This window comes from Fulmarus glacialis, unplaced genomic scaffold, assembly GCF_000690835.1.
Source record: "Fulmarus glacialis isolate BGI_N327 unplaced genomic scaffold, ASM69083v1 scaffold2683, whole genome shotgun sequence".
NCBI classification, from domain to species: domain Eukaryota; kingdom Metazoa; phylum Chordata; class Aves; order Procellariiformes; family Procellariidae; genus Fulmarus; species Fulmarus glacialis.
Genome location: NW_009202090.1, coordinates 19156 through 36540, shown reverse-complemented (window position 1 = coordinate 36540; position 17385 = coordinate 19156). Strand labels below are relative to the sequence as shown.

Here is a 17385-nt window from a genome sequence, read left to right as displayed (position 1 = left end):
GGTGGCTGGGAGCCCTGGGGTTGCGTGGGGCACTCCCCTGCCCCTTCCCGGGGGCACCAGAACAGGGTACGGGGCTGACTCCTCACCTGCCTTTGAGATCTCTCCATCTACATCAGGAAGTTGATTTAACGTGTTGTGGGGATCAGTCTCCTGGTTCTTGCAGAGGCGTTTGATACGGCGGGGGTTTAAATGCCTTGAACAGGGCTTGGGCAGGATGGAGATACTTAAGCCAAGCCACTGAGCCCAGGGGGAGAGCCAGGAACATAAATGATACCCCCCTTGAGGGTTTTTCTCCAGTTGTGCATCTTCAAAATGTGTCTGGTATACCTGTGAGGTAGCAGTGATCGGGAGGAACATGCCTGGGTGGGTAAGGAAACCTTTGACGTCTCTGCTGTTGTGACCCTGGCAGAAATGGGAATGAGAAGGAGGTCAGTACCTTTCTGCCACAATGAAATACCCAACTACGCCACTTTGAGAGAAAAGGCACTACCAGGGACTCTTGGTACACCTTGCCCGAAGCTCTGGTGTGGCCAGTCCTTTGTACGTCCAAGGCTTGTGCAACAAGCCCAGGCTGCGCTGTGGGATGGGGAGGGAACCTGCCCTTTCTGTGGCTGGGCAGTTGGTTTTCAGCCAGAGGTTTCGCTGTCAGTCCTGTCTCAATGAAGAACAGCAGAAGTTATGGATGGCGGGATGTGCTCTGCTCTCTTTCCTCCTTGGGGATCATGCAGGGAGGGAATGAGCAGAGGTCTTTGTAGGCTTGTAAGGACTCCATGATCCTTGTGTGCAGCTTGTGCCTCCTGGCATGCTGCCATCAAATTTGTCTCTGAAGGGCTATTAAAGGTGGTATTCCTGGGACGCTGTAGCTCTCAATAGGGAGTTGGCCATCTCCTCATGCCGCAAATCTTCCCGACCTCAGGTGTTTCCAGGGCTGTGGACCTGGCCACATTTCTGAGCAGGTTCCAGCTGCTAGTTCTTCCACCGTCTTTGGTGAGACTGAAAGGCCCCATTTGCTTCCCTTCCCATCAGCTGGCAGGGAGTTTCTCACCTGTAGGTAGCTGCGTGTGACCAACACACCATCCACCCTGCCTCTTCAGCTAGCGCTGCCCTACCTCCATCCCACCAGCCGTGTGTCTCCCAGGCCAGGGTGGTGCAGGGTGTGGACTTTGGACCCCAGATGGAGGGAATAGTTTATTTCTGAAGTGATTTTCAGGTCATTGATTGGACCAGTCTGGCTACAAATCCCGGAACACCTTGAGATTTGTTTTGGTTTACGTTCATCGATTGGCTGCCTGATGAGTGCTAAGGGTAAACGCTTGGGACAGATGTATCCCGACCCCTCCACACCCTAGAACAGACAGAACAGACCTTTTAAATATTGGTTTAGGGGGCAAGCTGAGGGTGAAGAGGGTGGGCAGGCTCTGCCTGCCTCCCCTTGCTTCCATCATGTGTGTGAACCACCCTGCTACTGGCTGCAGCCACGAAACCCCGGCAGCAGGGGATAGATGCGGGCAGTGCCAGGCAGCTGGTCATGAGCTGCCTGTCAAATGCGATGCAGACTGGGAGGTGCACAAATGCTCAGCTCGATGGCTTCGGGCAGAAAATCAATCCCAACCCCTGAACGGCTCTCCTCGACTCTTGCAGCCCCATCTTGCGTGGTGGCAGTTGTGGGCTGGCAGGGCTGCTGGTGCAGAAAATGCTGGCGGTCTGGGGTGCTGCACCAGGGAGATTTTTTTGTTTGGGGGCTGGGATGTGGATGACCTGGTAGTGGCAGACGGGTGGGTGTGACCCAGCACCAACAAAGGGACAGAAATTATCTGGCTTCTATCAGTAAAGGCGTGAAGCAGCACAGCCTGAAAACTTGCTGATTAGCATTGTGCGTGATGCTCTATGCCTGTGGTCAGCTCCAGGGGGTTATGCAGATGTTGGTTATCAGCCTGGGTTTGCTGGTGGGTTGCTGTGGTTTGAGTGGGGAGGAGAGGAAGAATACTCATGTAATACCATCTTTTTCTAAGTAGCTACTGTCAGGAGTAAGCAGGGGTGTAGAGCAACTCCATGATCATGGGACCAGCCTCGCAGATGCTCTGTGTCCTGCCTGTCCCAGGAGGCTTCGGGAATTATTTTCCTTCAGCATTTTTTTTTTTCCCCTCTTGTATGCCCCACACATCATCCTTCAGCCCTGGAGCAGGAGAGTGATGCCTCATTCCCCCTCAGAAGAAAAGCAGCAATGGAGATTCCTTTTTTGTCCTTCAGCAGGGCTGTAAAGCCTCTGAGCAGTCAGGCTAAAGCTCATCCTTCAGCCACTGGTGACACGGCTCTAACTGCCTCAGGCTCACGCTGAAGGCAAGGGCTGGCTGTTGCCAGAGCATCTCCTGACCCCAGGAGATGCTTTTTTCCCAGGAAAGTAAGTTTTCTTCCCATAAGGTGCCTTCCCTCCAAAGTGCTGCCTTACAGGCTATTGAGGGAAGGCTCCATATTAATGGGTGAATTAAGTTCATCGCAGTCTGAGGGTTCATAAAGTTTTGCTGCTTCTTCAGCCTTCCAGCAAGTACGCAGCCCTGGCCCTTGCTATCAGGCCCAGGGCACCTGAGAGACCTCTGCCAAGGTGTGGGCGAGGGAGCCCGTCGAGGCAGCGCTGTTGGGCTGAAGCCACTAAAGCAGCACAAGCTTATTCACGGATTTTTTTGTTCTCGCGTCTCTCCTCCACCTCCTCCTCGCTGGTGTGACTGGGTGCCCCATGGCTCATAGGAGAGGGGCAAACGTCACCAGCAGCATCCTGCAGTGCCTCCCTGTAATTAGCAGGCTGACGCATCAGTTGTGCTGCAAATAGGCCCCGGATTGACAGGGAGGGTACCAACCCTGCCATTTCGGTTTGGGGCTGCCAGGCAGCTGCGCCTGTGTTTCATTATCATGTTGGGAAAAGATAATGCAGTGACAAGCTTTTTTGTTTTGTGGGTGGGGTTTTGTTTTTTTTTTTTTCCTTTTCTTTAAAGCCCTGTGACAGCTTGCACTGCTGTGAAAACAAACAGCTGGGACTACATTTTCCAACAAGCTCTTCAGACTATGTGAAGACGCAAAGGAGGTATTGCTCTTTCTTCCCTACTTAAACAAATAAAAAAAAACCAACCCCAAAACCCTCAGATGGGTTAGTTTTATATGTCTATACCCAAGAAGCCACTTTTTGGCACACAGGTCAGCCAAGAAGATAAAACACCTTGTCAGATAGTGGAGCCTTACTTTTTTTTTTTTTCCCCCATTTTTTTCTTTTTCTAGTCTAACTAATGCATCACTGCTAATGCAGTAGATGAGAGAAACGGGCCAGGATGTCTTTGCAGGCTCCGTGGCTGTGGGAGCCCTCCCCTCTGACACCATGTCGCTGGGGGGCTGAGCTGGCTTCTGGGATTTTACGGTTGTTTGTATTCTTTGACAGGGAAACTACTGCGGAGACACCATGCAGGGGAACATCCGGCATAAGGCAGTTTCTACAAAGCAACTGCTTGATACTAATGCTATTAAAGAGGAGAGGTGCAACTGGCAGCCACCGTCCCAAGGGGCTGGGTGCTGCAAGGCGAAGGGGACAGCAGAGAAAACAGAGGGAACAGTGACAAGTTAATCAGCCCTCGACCCCAGCCCCTGCAGGTGGAGGTAGCTCCTTAGCTGCACGTAAGTGTTATTTTGGCTTTATGTAGTGAAAGAAGTCACAAGGATAGGGGTATGCGTCTCTGTACATAGTTATTGCCTGCTGCCTAACCCTAGCTTATCTAACAGCTACAGCTGGCTTTACAGCAGCCCGCTTGTAGCTGTTGAAGAGAAGCGGTGGCTGAAGACAGGTCACTACCGCTCCCTGCGTGCGAATCACGGCTGCTTTGCTGGGCAGAGACTGGGTTCCTGCGCCTGTGCACCGATGTGAAACCAGTGAAAACAAATGGGGGGAAAAGTGAACAATTTTACCAGGAAAAAGACTGCTGCATCAGAACACCCTGATGGGACAGGGCTCAGGCAGCACACTGCTGCTTACCTATTACCTGACAGGCAGCACACATGCTTCCTCCTACGTCTCTCTCTCTCTATCCTACCCTGTTTTGACGTGCTAGAAAAGCCCCAACGCATTTATCTAGCTACAGCTGAATTTGTACAGATTATCTTCAGGTCCCTACATATGCTATTAATTCAAAAAAGCAGCAGTTGCTCTCAGAGGCAGAGGGCTTTGTGAAACAGAAATACTGCCCCTTGCTTACAGCAGACTTGACGTTTTCTTCTGTTAAAGCCTAACTAGAGAAAAACATCAAGCTTTCTCAAAGCTGGAAAACTGATGTTAGTCAGCTGGACAGAGAAATTTCATACATGTGTTCTTAAAAACCAGCTAGTCATGAGTCAGGCTTTAGCTGCAAACTCTTCAATGGGACCTATGTGACCAGAGAGGAAAGCAACGCTTTGCACTAAGCAATGTACACAAAAAATCACCTGGGAAAAGCAGCAGTAAAGAGGTCTTCAATGCTAGTAAAAGGTGAAGGTTTAAAAAGGCGATTTGCCCACACTCTGCATGTGTTTCATTCTGCAGGACTATGAGATAGGGAGGTGGTTCGGCAGTCAGGTCAGTGGGACAGCTATTACCACAGTGCTGGAGGGAAGGAAGGAGTACAACAGGAAAAAAAAAAAAAAGGAATCACACAAATTACCACCGCGTAGCTTGATCTTTATTAGTAAAGCCAAAGAACAAAACATCAGCATTTTTTTTCCTCTTCTTCTTCCCGAAGAACATCTCCATTTTTAACACTACTGCTTTTTGCAACAGATGGACTATTACACACGGACAAAGCAAACCAGGGAAGAGTAAGACATTTTCCACATTTTAGTTTGATGTGATTTCTGAAAACAATGCCTTGATGAAATGCATTTTTTCACCTTCACACAATAACCTTTCTTAATGGGCCACCTAGATATCACAACACTGTGACGAGCAGAAAGGAGGAGCCACAGGGAAAGTCACGTCAGGAAGACGAGGCAGACGCGCTGTCAGACACTTCCTGACTCAATACGTTACGTTTCCAGTCTTGCATAATTCCAAGAGGATTCTGCCGGAGAATGACGGTGCCAGGCCCCGCTGCAGCAGAAGGCTGGCTACGGTACAGAAAGAGCTGGTAGCTGACTTGCTCATTATTTTGACGGGTGCACTCAAGCATCTTGGAGATCTGCTCAGTATTAAGCTGTTCTAAGTGTGTATATACCAATATATTTTTTAAACCATCAAGTTTTAATTCCCCTTGGGCTCCAGCCAGCCACAATCACCTCCCACAAGTGCCACTCCAAGCTCAGCAGCCAAGGCGGCATATATGTGTATAATCACTGAATGAAAAAACCTGCCTGTTGACCCCCTAGTTAAGCGGTCAGTGGAACACATGCTTGGGATTTGCCGGGAAGGCCAGTGGCTTCTGTTCCGTGTTTGCAGGCGGTTCCTGCAAACCTGGCAAGCCCTGTTAACCTACCCCACATGCTCTGCAGTCACAGCGGAGGGGAAGGAAAAAAGGGGTGGGGGTGATGTCAAACAGGATCAGAGCTGGCATCTATCTCGTTTGTTAGAATTTCTGTGAGACTTCACCCTGGGCAAGTTTCCTCCCTGGCTTATCTATGGGCAGGATCAGTGACCCACAGGCTGATGAAAGAAACATAGTTAGACCTTAGTATGCTTGCCACAGAGGAACATCTCATTTGAGATGGCCTCTACTGGCACATTCTGTGCATTGCCTCCCGTAATCAGCTCTCCCCGTTCCTCACTGATCCCTCTGCTTTCTGCCGCTCTGCTCCAGTTTGCTTCACCCCAGCTGCTTGCCATGCAGCACCCCTCACTCCCACTGCCTTTCAGCATTTTCCCTCATCCCTGGCTGTCCAGATGCAGCTGGGTTTGGTGTCCCCCACCTCACCTCCTGCCCTTTGCCGGAGGGGTGGAAAAGTCTCTCCTGCTGCTCCTGTGTTTTAGTTCTTACCTGACAAACCAGCAGAGGAGCTACACTGTGACATTAAGCTGTCCCTGCACTGGCACTGCTGCTATTGCCCAGCAGAACTGAATGTAAAGATTATTAATACCCCAATGGATTTGGCAACAGATACTATAAAGTTCAAGGAAATCACCCGCTACCATTCAGAGATTTATGCAGGAACAACAACGCATCTCCAAGCCTGACTGCAAACACTGGCACTCAGCAGATGGCCCACAGGTCACATATATCCCAATGCACGCCTGAAAGGTCAAAGTCTCTGCCATCTGTCACACTCCCACCCGACAGAAGGTATCAATTAAAATAAGCACCTGGAGTGACAGAGCACAAGGAGACCTGGGGGAAGGATGACAACAGCTTGAGTGAGTGAGAGTGCGCTATGCTTACTTACCTGTCCCAAGCAGTAAGTGTACTTACTACCTGGAACACGTAAGCCTGCTGTAAGCGTACTTACAGTCCCACTTCTCCCAAACCAAGAGCCTGATACTCAAGCACACCTGGAGGCAGGACTAGTATTTCACAACCCCACCACACTACAAGGGGAAGCAAAGCACTGGCAGCACAGTTAAAACTAAGGGCAAAGGGCTTTTTCTGTTTGGATTTTAAGATGAAATCAACTTCAATTACAGCCTCTAGCAATGGTTTCATATTGCTCATTAACCTTCTGCAGCCTCCACAGGCAGCTGGTATTTATCGTTCCTATCATACTATATGGGCTAAATGCAGCAGGGCTGGGAAAGGGAGCGAAGGGCCCAGAACAAATCACCACCTTGGTTTGGAAGCAACAGTCACCCCGAGTTACCAGCATGAGAAACTGCCCTGACGCCCTCCCTTACTCATTTGTATACTAGATGCTGCAGGACAGATTTACTTCAAATCCACATATAGGAAAGTAGAAGCACAGTTATGCTGTCCCTGCTCCACTCTTGGCGGCAGTGGGAGGTTAGTATGGGTGACTCCACCTTCAGTTTGTTAAACTTATGCCACAGGATGGGGCTTTGCAGAGGTGGGAACGAGCATCTCCACCCTGCTCTAAGTGCCTAACACACTAATCAGGTGCAGGTGTCAAACGGAGCCTCTCTTTCAGGCTTTCAAAAAAACCTCCCACAACAGCAGCAAAAGACAAGTCCAACCTCCTTCCAACCTCCTAAGTTTCTGAAAACTGAGATGGCCTCATACCTCTTCATCAAAAAAGGCTCATCTCCATCACCTTAGCTTCTAGGGACCGTGGAGAAAAACGCAGAAAAATATGAACATAAAAACGTTTTTCATCTCTTTTTAAAGTTGTCAGCTCACCAGTGAAGCTGGGCACTGTCCTGCAGCAAACTCTCTGGCATAAGGTGGAACTTGCTGGGTAACCACGCTGCAGAAAGCAACACTGCTGTTGTGAGTCATGCGTGAAGGTACAGGACAGAGATTCACACAGAGACCGGATTTTTTCCTAACAACAAAAGACTCGAATCAACAGACAACACCAATAAACATGCAGAGCATGTCAAAGACCTGAAGAAGACAAATACAACGGAAGAGAGAAAGTTCAAAACTTAACTTCTCTTGTCCTACATCTGAAAGTGTCACTTTAACAGAACTTAAATGTGGCTTCTCCTGTTCATGCTTTAATGACTTCATGGTCCTTTGGGGTGTGGGGGTGAGGGGGGTGAGAGAAAAGGGGTTCCATCCGGTTCAGGGTCGAGTTGGTTCAGTATCAGAGTATCATCTCTTTTGGCATCAGTTTCCTTTCAAAATGATCTTTTAGCTGTCCTGTTTCACTTTGTTTTCCCTCCTTTGAGGTCCAAGTTCAAACGCTGGAAACTGGGAAGTCTCCGGTACTGAAATATCTGAGAGGAAGTGAATAGCTCCAGCCATGCCTGAAACATAATGAGAAAGAGATCTTTGTGCATCTTTGACATTAAAATAGCAAAGGCAGCAGCAAAAGCGACAGCACCTGTTTGAACACCTCCTCACTAGATCTTTTTTTGAACAGGTGAACTTAGGGCTTATAGAAAGGCAAGTTCATCTGTACTTTGCCCAGGAAACCAAGTTTCACTTGAAAAGATCAAAGGCAAGAACCAAGATCTCTCTGCTACCATCTTTTCAGCTGCACAACCTCAATGCTACTTCAATTAGGAAAAAGTAAATCCCAATTTGAACTGTCCCTCAGAATTTGAGCAGCTCTTGCTCATCATTTCACTGGTGAAAAAACAAAGGCAAAACTTTATTATACTTGTGATGTACAGATTCATTTGTTCGCTATTCATAAAGAGGTCATCCAGAGCCTGACGCACTAACACCAGCATCACCTAACAAAACTGTTAGGGTGACAGACAACAGAGGCACCCTACAGCAGGAGAGCATACAAATACAAGCTCAGTTTTATGATCAAGCTAAAATCCTAATTTATCAATAGCTAAGCATATACAAACAAAGGAACCTTCCTGAAATACAGCATCTGATGCAAATTAAACGATTAAGACAATCCCATAAGATGCACACGCAACTTCCACTGAAAGTGTGCACATACATGCAGAATTGGACAGCTTCAAGCACAATTTTGGCTACAAAAAAACCCTCAAAATTAAGACTTTTTTGTCTCAAATTTGAGACATCTAGATTTTTCTAAAAAAAAAAAAACCCCAGACATTAAAAAACTAAAGCAAAATCTGTATGTCAGCATTAAAGCACAAATCATCCTATTGTTAGCATTACTTCACCTTCTCGACAAATTTCAAAAGCTTTTATACAACAGATTGTATGCCTGCTTTTTCCTCTCTACAAGCGCATGCAAGGGCGCCCTCAGGAATAAGAATACTTACACTTTTCTCCCTTAAACGTTAAGACAATAACTCTGTATTTAGAAGGGATGCATATAACTACTGCTCTCTTGTGTTCACACCTTGGATTGGTTTATTTGTAAAATAATCCTATTTGGTCTGCTGTAATTTCACATTCTTGTGATAGATGGCACACTAGGCTCACTGTTCATGAAGTAGCAGCGCTACTTTAAATCCTACGTGGATCTTGCTAGGTAGCTATGATTCCTTGTTACTGTGTTTCTAAAACGTAAGGATGAGATAGGGAATAGAAAATAAACTACAAATAAAAGAATTACGAAGCTCTAGGAAAGTATTTAGGAACATCTTTGAACTTAGAGAAAAACTCCTGAGAACTTTGCATTTCTTTTCTGTCCAAGTAATTTGGGTTCATATTAAAACTAGCTTTTCCTTGCTTTAGTACTGCAGCAGAGAAGGTCTAGTTCTGACAAACCAGCAACTATTTGAGACCCCCTACCCACAGCTGCTCCTCTGCCCAGTCCCTCTGCAACAACACCTGCGACAAAACTGTTGCCCGGACTTCCATTTGCTTTAAGCCAAGAGGCATCAGCACAGCAGAATTTTATTCAGGAATGACAGTGGCACTGGCTTTACATTGAAACTGCTGAAATGCAACCAAGAGTGAAAGCCGTGATAGTGAATTATTTTCTTTTGTGTTTTTCTCCCCCCCTGCCCCCCACCTTCTTTTAGGCAGAGGTGGTGGTAGAGCGTGGGTCTATTTTTAATGGTAGAGGAACCCACCAAAGATTTCCGAACTCCTAAGCATGTGCCAAAACTGCAAGGTTGCCCTTCTTTCCTGTATAATACAATACCATTTGCAACACCATCACTTTACCTTCAAAGAGAGAATAAGGTCGGTCAGGAATACGACATCCATGTGCACCATACTCCAAACACCATTCAGCAAACTGGGGAAAACGTTAAAAAAAAAAGAGATTTTTTTTTTTTATTTAAGACTGTTAAATGCAAGCTTGAGTAGCTGCATATCTTTAATAGGTACTAAATGTAAAATAGAGTAAGCACAGACACAACACAGAAATCACTGTCTGCGATCAATTTGTCCCACTTCAACCGTGACAAGGCTGCAATTAGGTTTTAGCACAAGTTTCAGTTTCATAACAATGTAATTAGGTGGACTGTACTTAACTTCTGTTTTCTGTAAATCAACCCTGCAACACGTCAATGAAAAATGCTGTGAGAACAGGTATATTCAGTTTCAAGGGCAAAATTTTTCTAATACTATATCAGTTTCCTATCTGTCTTGGTGCTTAATTTATCTACGTGCTCAGGACTTAGGGTTGTTAATTGCATTTTGGTTTTCTTGCACCAATTTAGAGTATTAAATCTCCAGCTGCCATTACTTAGTTTTATTTATTTGCTCTCCCCAAGCCTTTTGAAAAATCGTTATAAATACAGTTAGACAATTATGGTCATCAATATTTTGTTGCAGAAGATGGAATACCATTAAAAAGAGTTATCAGTGTCTTTGTATTTGATCAACACTGCTGCAGTAGCCACGTTAGAGATATGTGACTTATGAACCACATCTGGATCAATTTAATAGCAACCATCTATTTCTCCTTTATGGCTCCCCAGAGCATACAGGCCACAAGTTCCCCTGGCATTTCTGTGCCTGGAAGCAAGCCATTGCTTATTCAAGATACAGCGAGAAGATTCCTGCAAAGCAAAGAACCCACTCCCCCTGCAATTTGGGAAACCTGCTAACAGACAGATCATCCTACTAACTAGAGGGTGCCCCAGCTCTAGAGTTGGAGCTATATGGGGTGTGAGCATGCCCCCAGAGCCATCAATCTGTTCAACAGGAGGATAAAGGGTGGCATCTCCTCCCTTCTTCCCCCCACTCTGTTCTGTTTAAATGTTTATTGGGGAATGGATTTTTCTTCTCTTGGTAGGTGTGTGTGCATGTGTGTGAACGTCTTGAAGAAACCCAGCAAAAAACCCACAAACATTGTGGTCCACGCTGTTATTGAGAACTGATGAAACATTTTTGGGCCCCCACGGGTATAAATCTTCAAAGCAAGGTTTAATCCTCCATGTAATCTTGTCTTACATGTGAGGACAGAACATGTTTATGGCATGTTTCTAAACTACAATCAATTCTTGCAACATCCACATCTTATTACTAGCTTTTATTATTACTGCCAGCCTGGGAACTGCAACAGAAATTAAAAAAATGCACCCCAGGCTACTGAAGCACAACCATCATTTACAAGTTCATAGCTTCAGCACAACTCACAGATCCAGTAAGCCACACTAATATCTTTGTTAAACCAAGGGGGAAAAAAAAATCTTCTAGCAAGAAGATATCTGCCATTATTTGTCACATGGACTGGGCATGCTTGCTATCAGCAGTGGTTTAATCACAACGCTGAGCAGCACAGGGCTCAGATGCTCTCTGTTGCCTGGAGCCCAGGATGCCACAGCCCCTCTCTCCTCTCACAGGCAGGGCAGCTAGGAGGGCCCAGCCTCCTGGGAGCCTGTTGATAAAGCTGGAGAAAAGCTGCGAAGCCGAAAGTGAGAAGCACAAACCAGGGGTCTCTGTGAGCCATGGTCTTTCAAGCTCTTCTGGTTCATTTATGAAACAGCTTCATGGCTCCTGAGAGGTAACCAGGGATTCCTGGCCAGACTCCTTCCCCTGGGCCTCATGTTTTCAGTGTGAGCAAACACCCCTGGGAGGGGAGCCATCTAGTTCTCTCAGTTACATGCCTTTAGGTACCAACGTAACTGCACGCTTGCTTCCCTGCATGCTCTGGCTCAAAAAGAAAAGATTTCAAGAATGCGAGACAAGCAAATTCCTCTGCCTGTTTCAAGATTTGCCCTGCAAGAGCCCAAAGGGCCTGACTGAATGCTGGAGATGCTAAAATGCAGAATGGCTGCAAATATGCTGCCAGACCTGACTATGCTGGGCACCTCCAGCAAACAGCCTTTGGCCACTGTGCCACATCTTCCTTCTCAAAGGGACTGCAGGTACGTAACTGAGTCTCTTCCTTTTTTGGCTTTGAAATAGATATGCTTGCTTTTCCCTAGCTTGGTATGGAAGAACGTCAGGGCTCTCTTGGGCCAGAAATGCAGCACCAACAGGAGTTGCCAATGCTGCACAGAGACACAGAAAATGTACTAGCATGGAGGATGACAGGGGGAGCCCAATAGCTGTGCCAACAGAAATGCTGTTGTGCTGTGGCTCACACGTCAGCAGTGGGTGAGTCCACATGTAACAAAGTCATACATTTGCCGTGGGAGCGCTAGGGGTTTATTACGTTCTCTAGGATGCAGTCGTGCTTACAGGTGTCCTCATGGCCTGATGCTTTGGTAAATGTAAGACAAGCAGCAACTTTCTCAAGCTCTGCTGGCGGAGGACAGGCTGACAGTGGAGGTGAATACAATAGCTTTACATACGGCCAGTGCTCATCTAAAAGCACCTAAGCAGCAACTCATCAAATTTCCCATTGCAATACTTTTAAAAAGGTCCCAACTAAATAGCTATGTATGCAATATGAAACGTAGTATCAGTGAATTAAGCTGAAAAAAACCCCAACAAACCAAACCAAAACCAAACCAAAGTCTTATGAGGAAACAGGCAGAGAAAGCCTTCTCCTTCGGTAACTGCTAGCATAGTCAGAGCTGATAGCAGAACCTGGACAATTCCAGTGGAAAAATTCTGAGTGTGTCTTTCTCTGCAATTTGTATTAATGAAAAAAATCTAAGTGAGCAATTTAATAACTGCAATTCAGAGCTCTAAAAGCCCCAAACAGACACTAGTCTGAAAACAAATAATTACAGAGACTACAAACAGTATCGCTTGAGGAGCTGAGGATGACAGCGGATGTCTCAATGGAATAATTAGCACCACATAACATTAGTCTGTTATTGTTCAGGCAGGCTGATTTTCAGACTATTTTCTTCTGAATACGTGTTTAGTTCCTCCCCCCTTACAGAACATTTGTGCATTTCATTCTGCGTATTCAGACGGTGCATGCCCCATGTACACAGTTGAAGTCGTCCAGTCAAAGTGTGAGTAAAGGGCAGCAAGTGACGGGACCCTGTTGTCCCACCCAACTGCGCAGCCAGCCAGCTCCAGCTCTAGCACACAACAGCCTGCTCCGATCACAGTTTACTCCTGCTTGGATGTTGTGACGTGAAAGGGAACAGTAAGTTTGTTGGGATGCTGCAGAGCTCACCTTGCAAGCTCGGTAGAGGTACTTTTTGTCCTGAGTTAGGTTATAGAGAGACAAGAAGGAGTAGCCATTGCCAGCAGTACCATGGCAGATCCCGTATCCTTTTCTCAATAAACCCCTCTGCCAGATGACATCGCTACAATCCATAGCATCTTTCAAGTATTTATCCTCCTTAAAAGTCTGTGGAATAAAAAACAGAGAATAAACACACATAAATTGAAGTACTAATGAAAACAAAAGGAAGCTGGACCTGACAGATGTTTCGCTGTTGGTGTGGGGTTTTTCCATACACAATTTATTTTGAATTTAATAATCCATTCATCATAGACTTGCCTTTCTTTTCTTACTAAGTTGTTTCTCCTTTCCCTGTCCCTCCTTCCCCTCCTTTCCCCTGAGAAAGAACTTCTCAAGTTTTTGTTTCTGAAATCAGGAGCCCAAAGGAAAAACTCAAGTTCAAGGCCCTTTGTTCTACAGCCTATAATCTATTTGAAGGGTACGTGGCCCTTTTTTCCTTCTCCCCTCCATTCCCAAACCACAACATCATTTGATTTGAAACACAGAAATGTAATTCTTTTCTCCAAGAAATGTTACACAGAATACTGGCCATCAAATCTGGTCCTAAAGGACTGGGTCTTGGTCTTCCTGAGTAATTCTTCCTGGTTACTCACCATCTGCCTTCAATTCCATGTCCAAAATGCGCAAGAATATCTCTTTGCATAGCACAGGGCTCTTTTCTCTGTCACAGGTACAAGTAGGAACACTCCATTACCTTGATTAGTATTTGTATTGGAAATACTCAGAAGCACTAGCCAGTTTGGGCAAATAACTAATTTTGCAGTTTATTTCAACTGAAGTGCATTTTGGACATAGAGAGCCCATCAAGAGAGCAGAAAACAAAAGCAAGTAATTTAGCTGAACACCACCAGACTTCCACCTTTTAAAGGCTACTTTTTTGCTCCTCTTTGCCTAAGTAACTCTACAGATCAACGAGACAAAAAGAAAAGTAACAGATGCACTACTGTAGACTTAGTCCTTTAGAGACAGCATCCCCTGCCAGGCTATTTAATAAGGTAATAGAAGCAATTAACATGCAAGATTCTTAAATCCACAAGCTTGATAAAGAAAGTCCCTCTCTCTGAACAGAGTTTGTCAGCTACTTAGCTGTAACATTTCAAATTAAGGCCTGGCAACAGCATTTGATTTCCAGGACAAACACGGCTGTCTGTTACTGCAAGTCTCTGTGCTTGGTATAAAAGCATAGCCAGCAAAACATACTGCAATTTTTCTTACCGCTTCTTCAAAAAGCAGAATATAAAGAGCAAAAGGAAAAGCATCATATGCCCCATCACCTTAAACATAGAAAGAGGACAGAAAGGAGACTGCTAAACAGAACTTGGTCCTATCCCTCTTATCTCCTGCAAAACATTTTGTGCTGGGGAAAGCATCACATTGACAAAGAAGGGGAAAAAGAATTAAAAAAAAAAAAAAAAAAGAAGTCTGCAGTGTTAAGTCAATGTCCTACCACAGTCCAAAGAAAAAGCAACTGTGACTGCTGCTACATACATCAATGCTGTAAGAGATTTACAGTTCACATTTCAGGTAGCAGCATGAGTAATTATTCCATAAACCAAGCCTGCTTTTCAGCAGCCCACCCAGAGGCCAACCAGGGAATCTGCCAAGGAGGGCTGTCAAAAGAAAGAATCAATTTGCATAAATTTAATTAAATGGCATACTTTCAAATGTCATGCAAATCAGAAGTGCACAACACGAGAGATAGAAAACCTAGTTAAGGATGGAGAAGAGCAAACAGTAGGCTTGTGGTAGCTCAGCAGTTATATTTATGCCCTAGAAGGGGCCTGGGATCTTTGCTCTGACGTTAAGTTCTCAAGAGCTATATCTTAATAATGGAGTAATTTATGGAAGACATTCTTTGGCAAGACACATGAACCTACGCTTTTGAAAACAAACATAGTTCTTAAAACTCTTAGGATGAAGAATTTAGGTCAATGTTCTCACCAGAACTCTAATATTAAATTGTTTAAATACAGGGCCCTTTTCCAAGAAAGCCTAAAGTCTAGCAGTAGTCTAATTAGTACCCTGAGAAGCAATTTTACCCACTTATTTCAGCTTTACAAGCATACCTATGTAAGTATTTTGAGATTTTTAGGTGCCTAGCCTACGGTTCTGGTTTGAAAGTCTAGCTCTAGAAAGACGTAAAATGCAAGCCTTACAATCTAACAGGCCTGCATACAGATGTCTCTGTAAAAATAGAGGTCTATATGAACACAGAAGGATTCACCTTATAAGCTTGCATGAGCATGTGGATGACTCCGGGGGCACCATGGCACCAGTGAACCAGTCTGTCAGTCTCATTGCTCAGTGACGATGGGTAATTCCCAGATCTGAATTTTTTATGACGCACATAGTCAATGCTTGGCTTCACCAGCTCTGCCAGGGTCTCCTGGTCCACATTTGCAACTGGCTAAAGAAAACATAAAAAAAACCACCACCAAAACCATAAACAGAAGTAGTAACAAATAGTGTATCAACACTTAATTCTATGATCTATTTTCAAATATCCTACATATGTGCCCTTGATCCAAATACTCTGAATCACTTCATACGGATTTAATTAATGTCTGCTTACAATACACTTGTGAAGAGCATTTTTACAGCTACTGTAGAGACAAAGAAATTGGGGCACCAAGTTGTTACCTGTCTTACTGGAGGTGACACAGAAAGACTATGGAAGAACTGAGAACAGAATATGGATTTCAAGACTCCCAGGCCTTCTTTATACCTTAAAATAGAGAAAACACTTACAGGAGGAAAGATGGTTTTATAGCTACGTTACTCATAATACACACTTAAAACACAATGGGTTACACATTTTGTTTTAAAAGTAACTAATGTAGACTAACCTGTCCTATTTCTCAATAAATGAGGAAGAGTGTATGTAGTGGCATACCGGGCAAAGGTTTATGAAGGTTAAAGTTTTCCCGTCATAAACAAAACTCCCTGAAGCTATGGGCTATAAATCTGCATTTCCAATTTCAGAAGCAACAGCTACTTCTCCAGGTAGCTAAACATCTTTGTACTACAAACTCATCCTTAGATTGTTCTTGTGAATTTTCTTTCTCATTTCTTCTATTTAGTTTACATCCTTGCCAAAAGGACAATATATCCATCAAAATGCATGCTCCTTGTAAGTAAAGGTTTAGAAGCCAAGTATCTGTTGGGTGTGCAGTTGTTCTTTGTTAGCATTCCCTCCTCTACCAGCCCATTTTACAGTATTTTCATAACAGAGCTCTCTATTTTTACACAGCCTACATGATTTCTGGAATTCCTGCAAGCTGTGGGAAAAATTGCAGAAATTGGAGCCTACAGGAGCCTAATAACTGAGCTTATTTTTTAAAATAACTTGTCTTTGTTGCTGACTCAATGTCATACAATTTCACTGTTTCCCACCAGCTCCAGCACATTTGCGTTCAATAGGTGACCACACTGCTACAATTGACAGTCTTACAGCCAAATGAAGGAAGATTTTCAGTAGCTGTATTTTCAGTAACCTGGAAAAAACCAAAAGCCTCTATTTTACCTTAGCCAGGAAAGCTTTGCCAGACTTCTACCTACCAGGTCCCTCAAGCAAACTCCACCTCTGCACTCTTCCGAGTAGAACAGAAACCTTCACGCTGCTAATCAGAAGTACAACTGAATACGGATCAGCTTATCATGAAGAACACCCCGGAGCTGATCAGCCCTCACTCAGACGCTGACCTGTGGGGTAGGGAGGGTCTGGGGGAAGCTTTGTTTCAGGGCTCTGATTTCACGCTGCACCCCTGCAGCAGAAGGCAAAGTAGATGGGCACCAGCAATAAATGCCTTCAGTCTTGAGCTGCGCAAGGCAAGCCCAGCCCAGCACGTCTGTCCTTGGGAGGTAAATCCAAGAAGAGCAGAGCTCTTTACAAACCTCCTTCTCACCTTGTGCCTCCGAGAAGATCTTAGCAGAAGTGAGTTCTTTGCCCAAGCTGCTGAGGTTCCCAGCATCTACTTCCAACAGCAAAAAAGTAATCTACAGGTATGTGTTCTGACTCTCTGGACAAGAGCAATGATATGCAAACAGCCATTTTTGCCTCAGGGTTAGTGAAAGGGGCTAAGATTAGAGATTCCCTAGCTAGCACTTCAGAATTCCTCCTCTACCTCCTGGATGAGCTATTTAATACTGCTGAGTTCTTACTCTTCCAGTAAATAAATCCAGCAATACATGTTTCCTCATAAAGGTGTTGTACAGAAATTATGATCAGTGACCTTCACACCTCAGGTGCTATGTTGGATGCCCTTTTTTTATTATCAAACAACCACTCAA

At 45.0% G+C, this 17385-nt stretch overlaps 1 protein-coding gene across 1 annotated transcript in view; it reads right to left on the bottom strand.

Moving 5' to 3' along the window:
* Positions 1 to 7434: 7434 nt before the first annotated feature.
* The window catches only part of LANCL2 (LanC lantibiotic synthetase component C-like 2 (bacterial)), a 17927-nt gene continuing 7976 nt past the window's right edge, over positions 7435 to 17385 (bottom strand). The window contains exons 5-8 of the mRNA XM_009574148.1: positions 15320 to 15502; positions 13024 to 13200; positions 9660 to 9732; positions 7435 to 7861 (exon numbers count right to left, since the gene is read on the bottom strand). Coding sequence (XP_009572443.1) covers positions 7746 to 7861; positions 9660 to 9732; positions 13024 to 13200; positions 15320 to 15502 — 549 coding nt within the window. The 3' untranslated portion in view covers positions 7435 to 7745. The remainder of the gene's footprint in view (positions 7862 to 9659; positions 9733 to 13023; positions 13201 to 15319; positions 15503 to 17385) is intronic.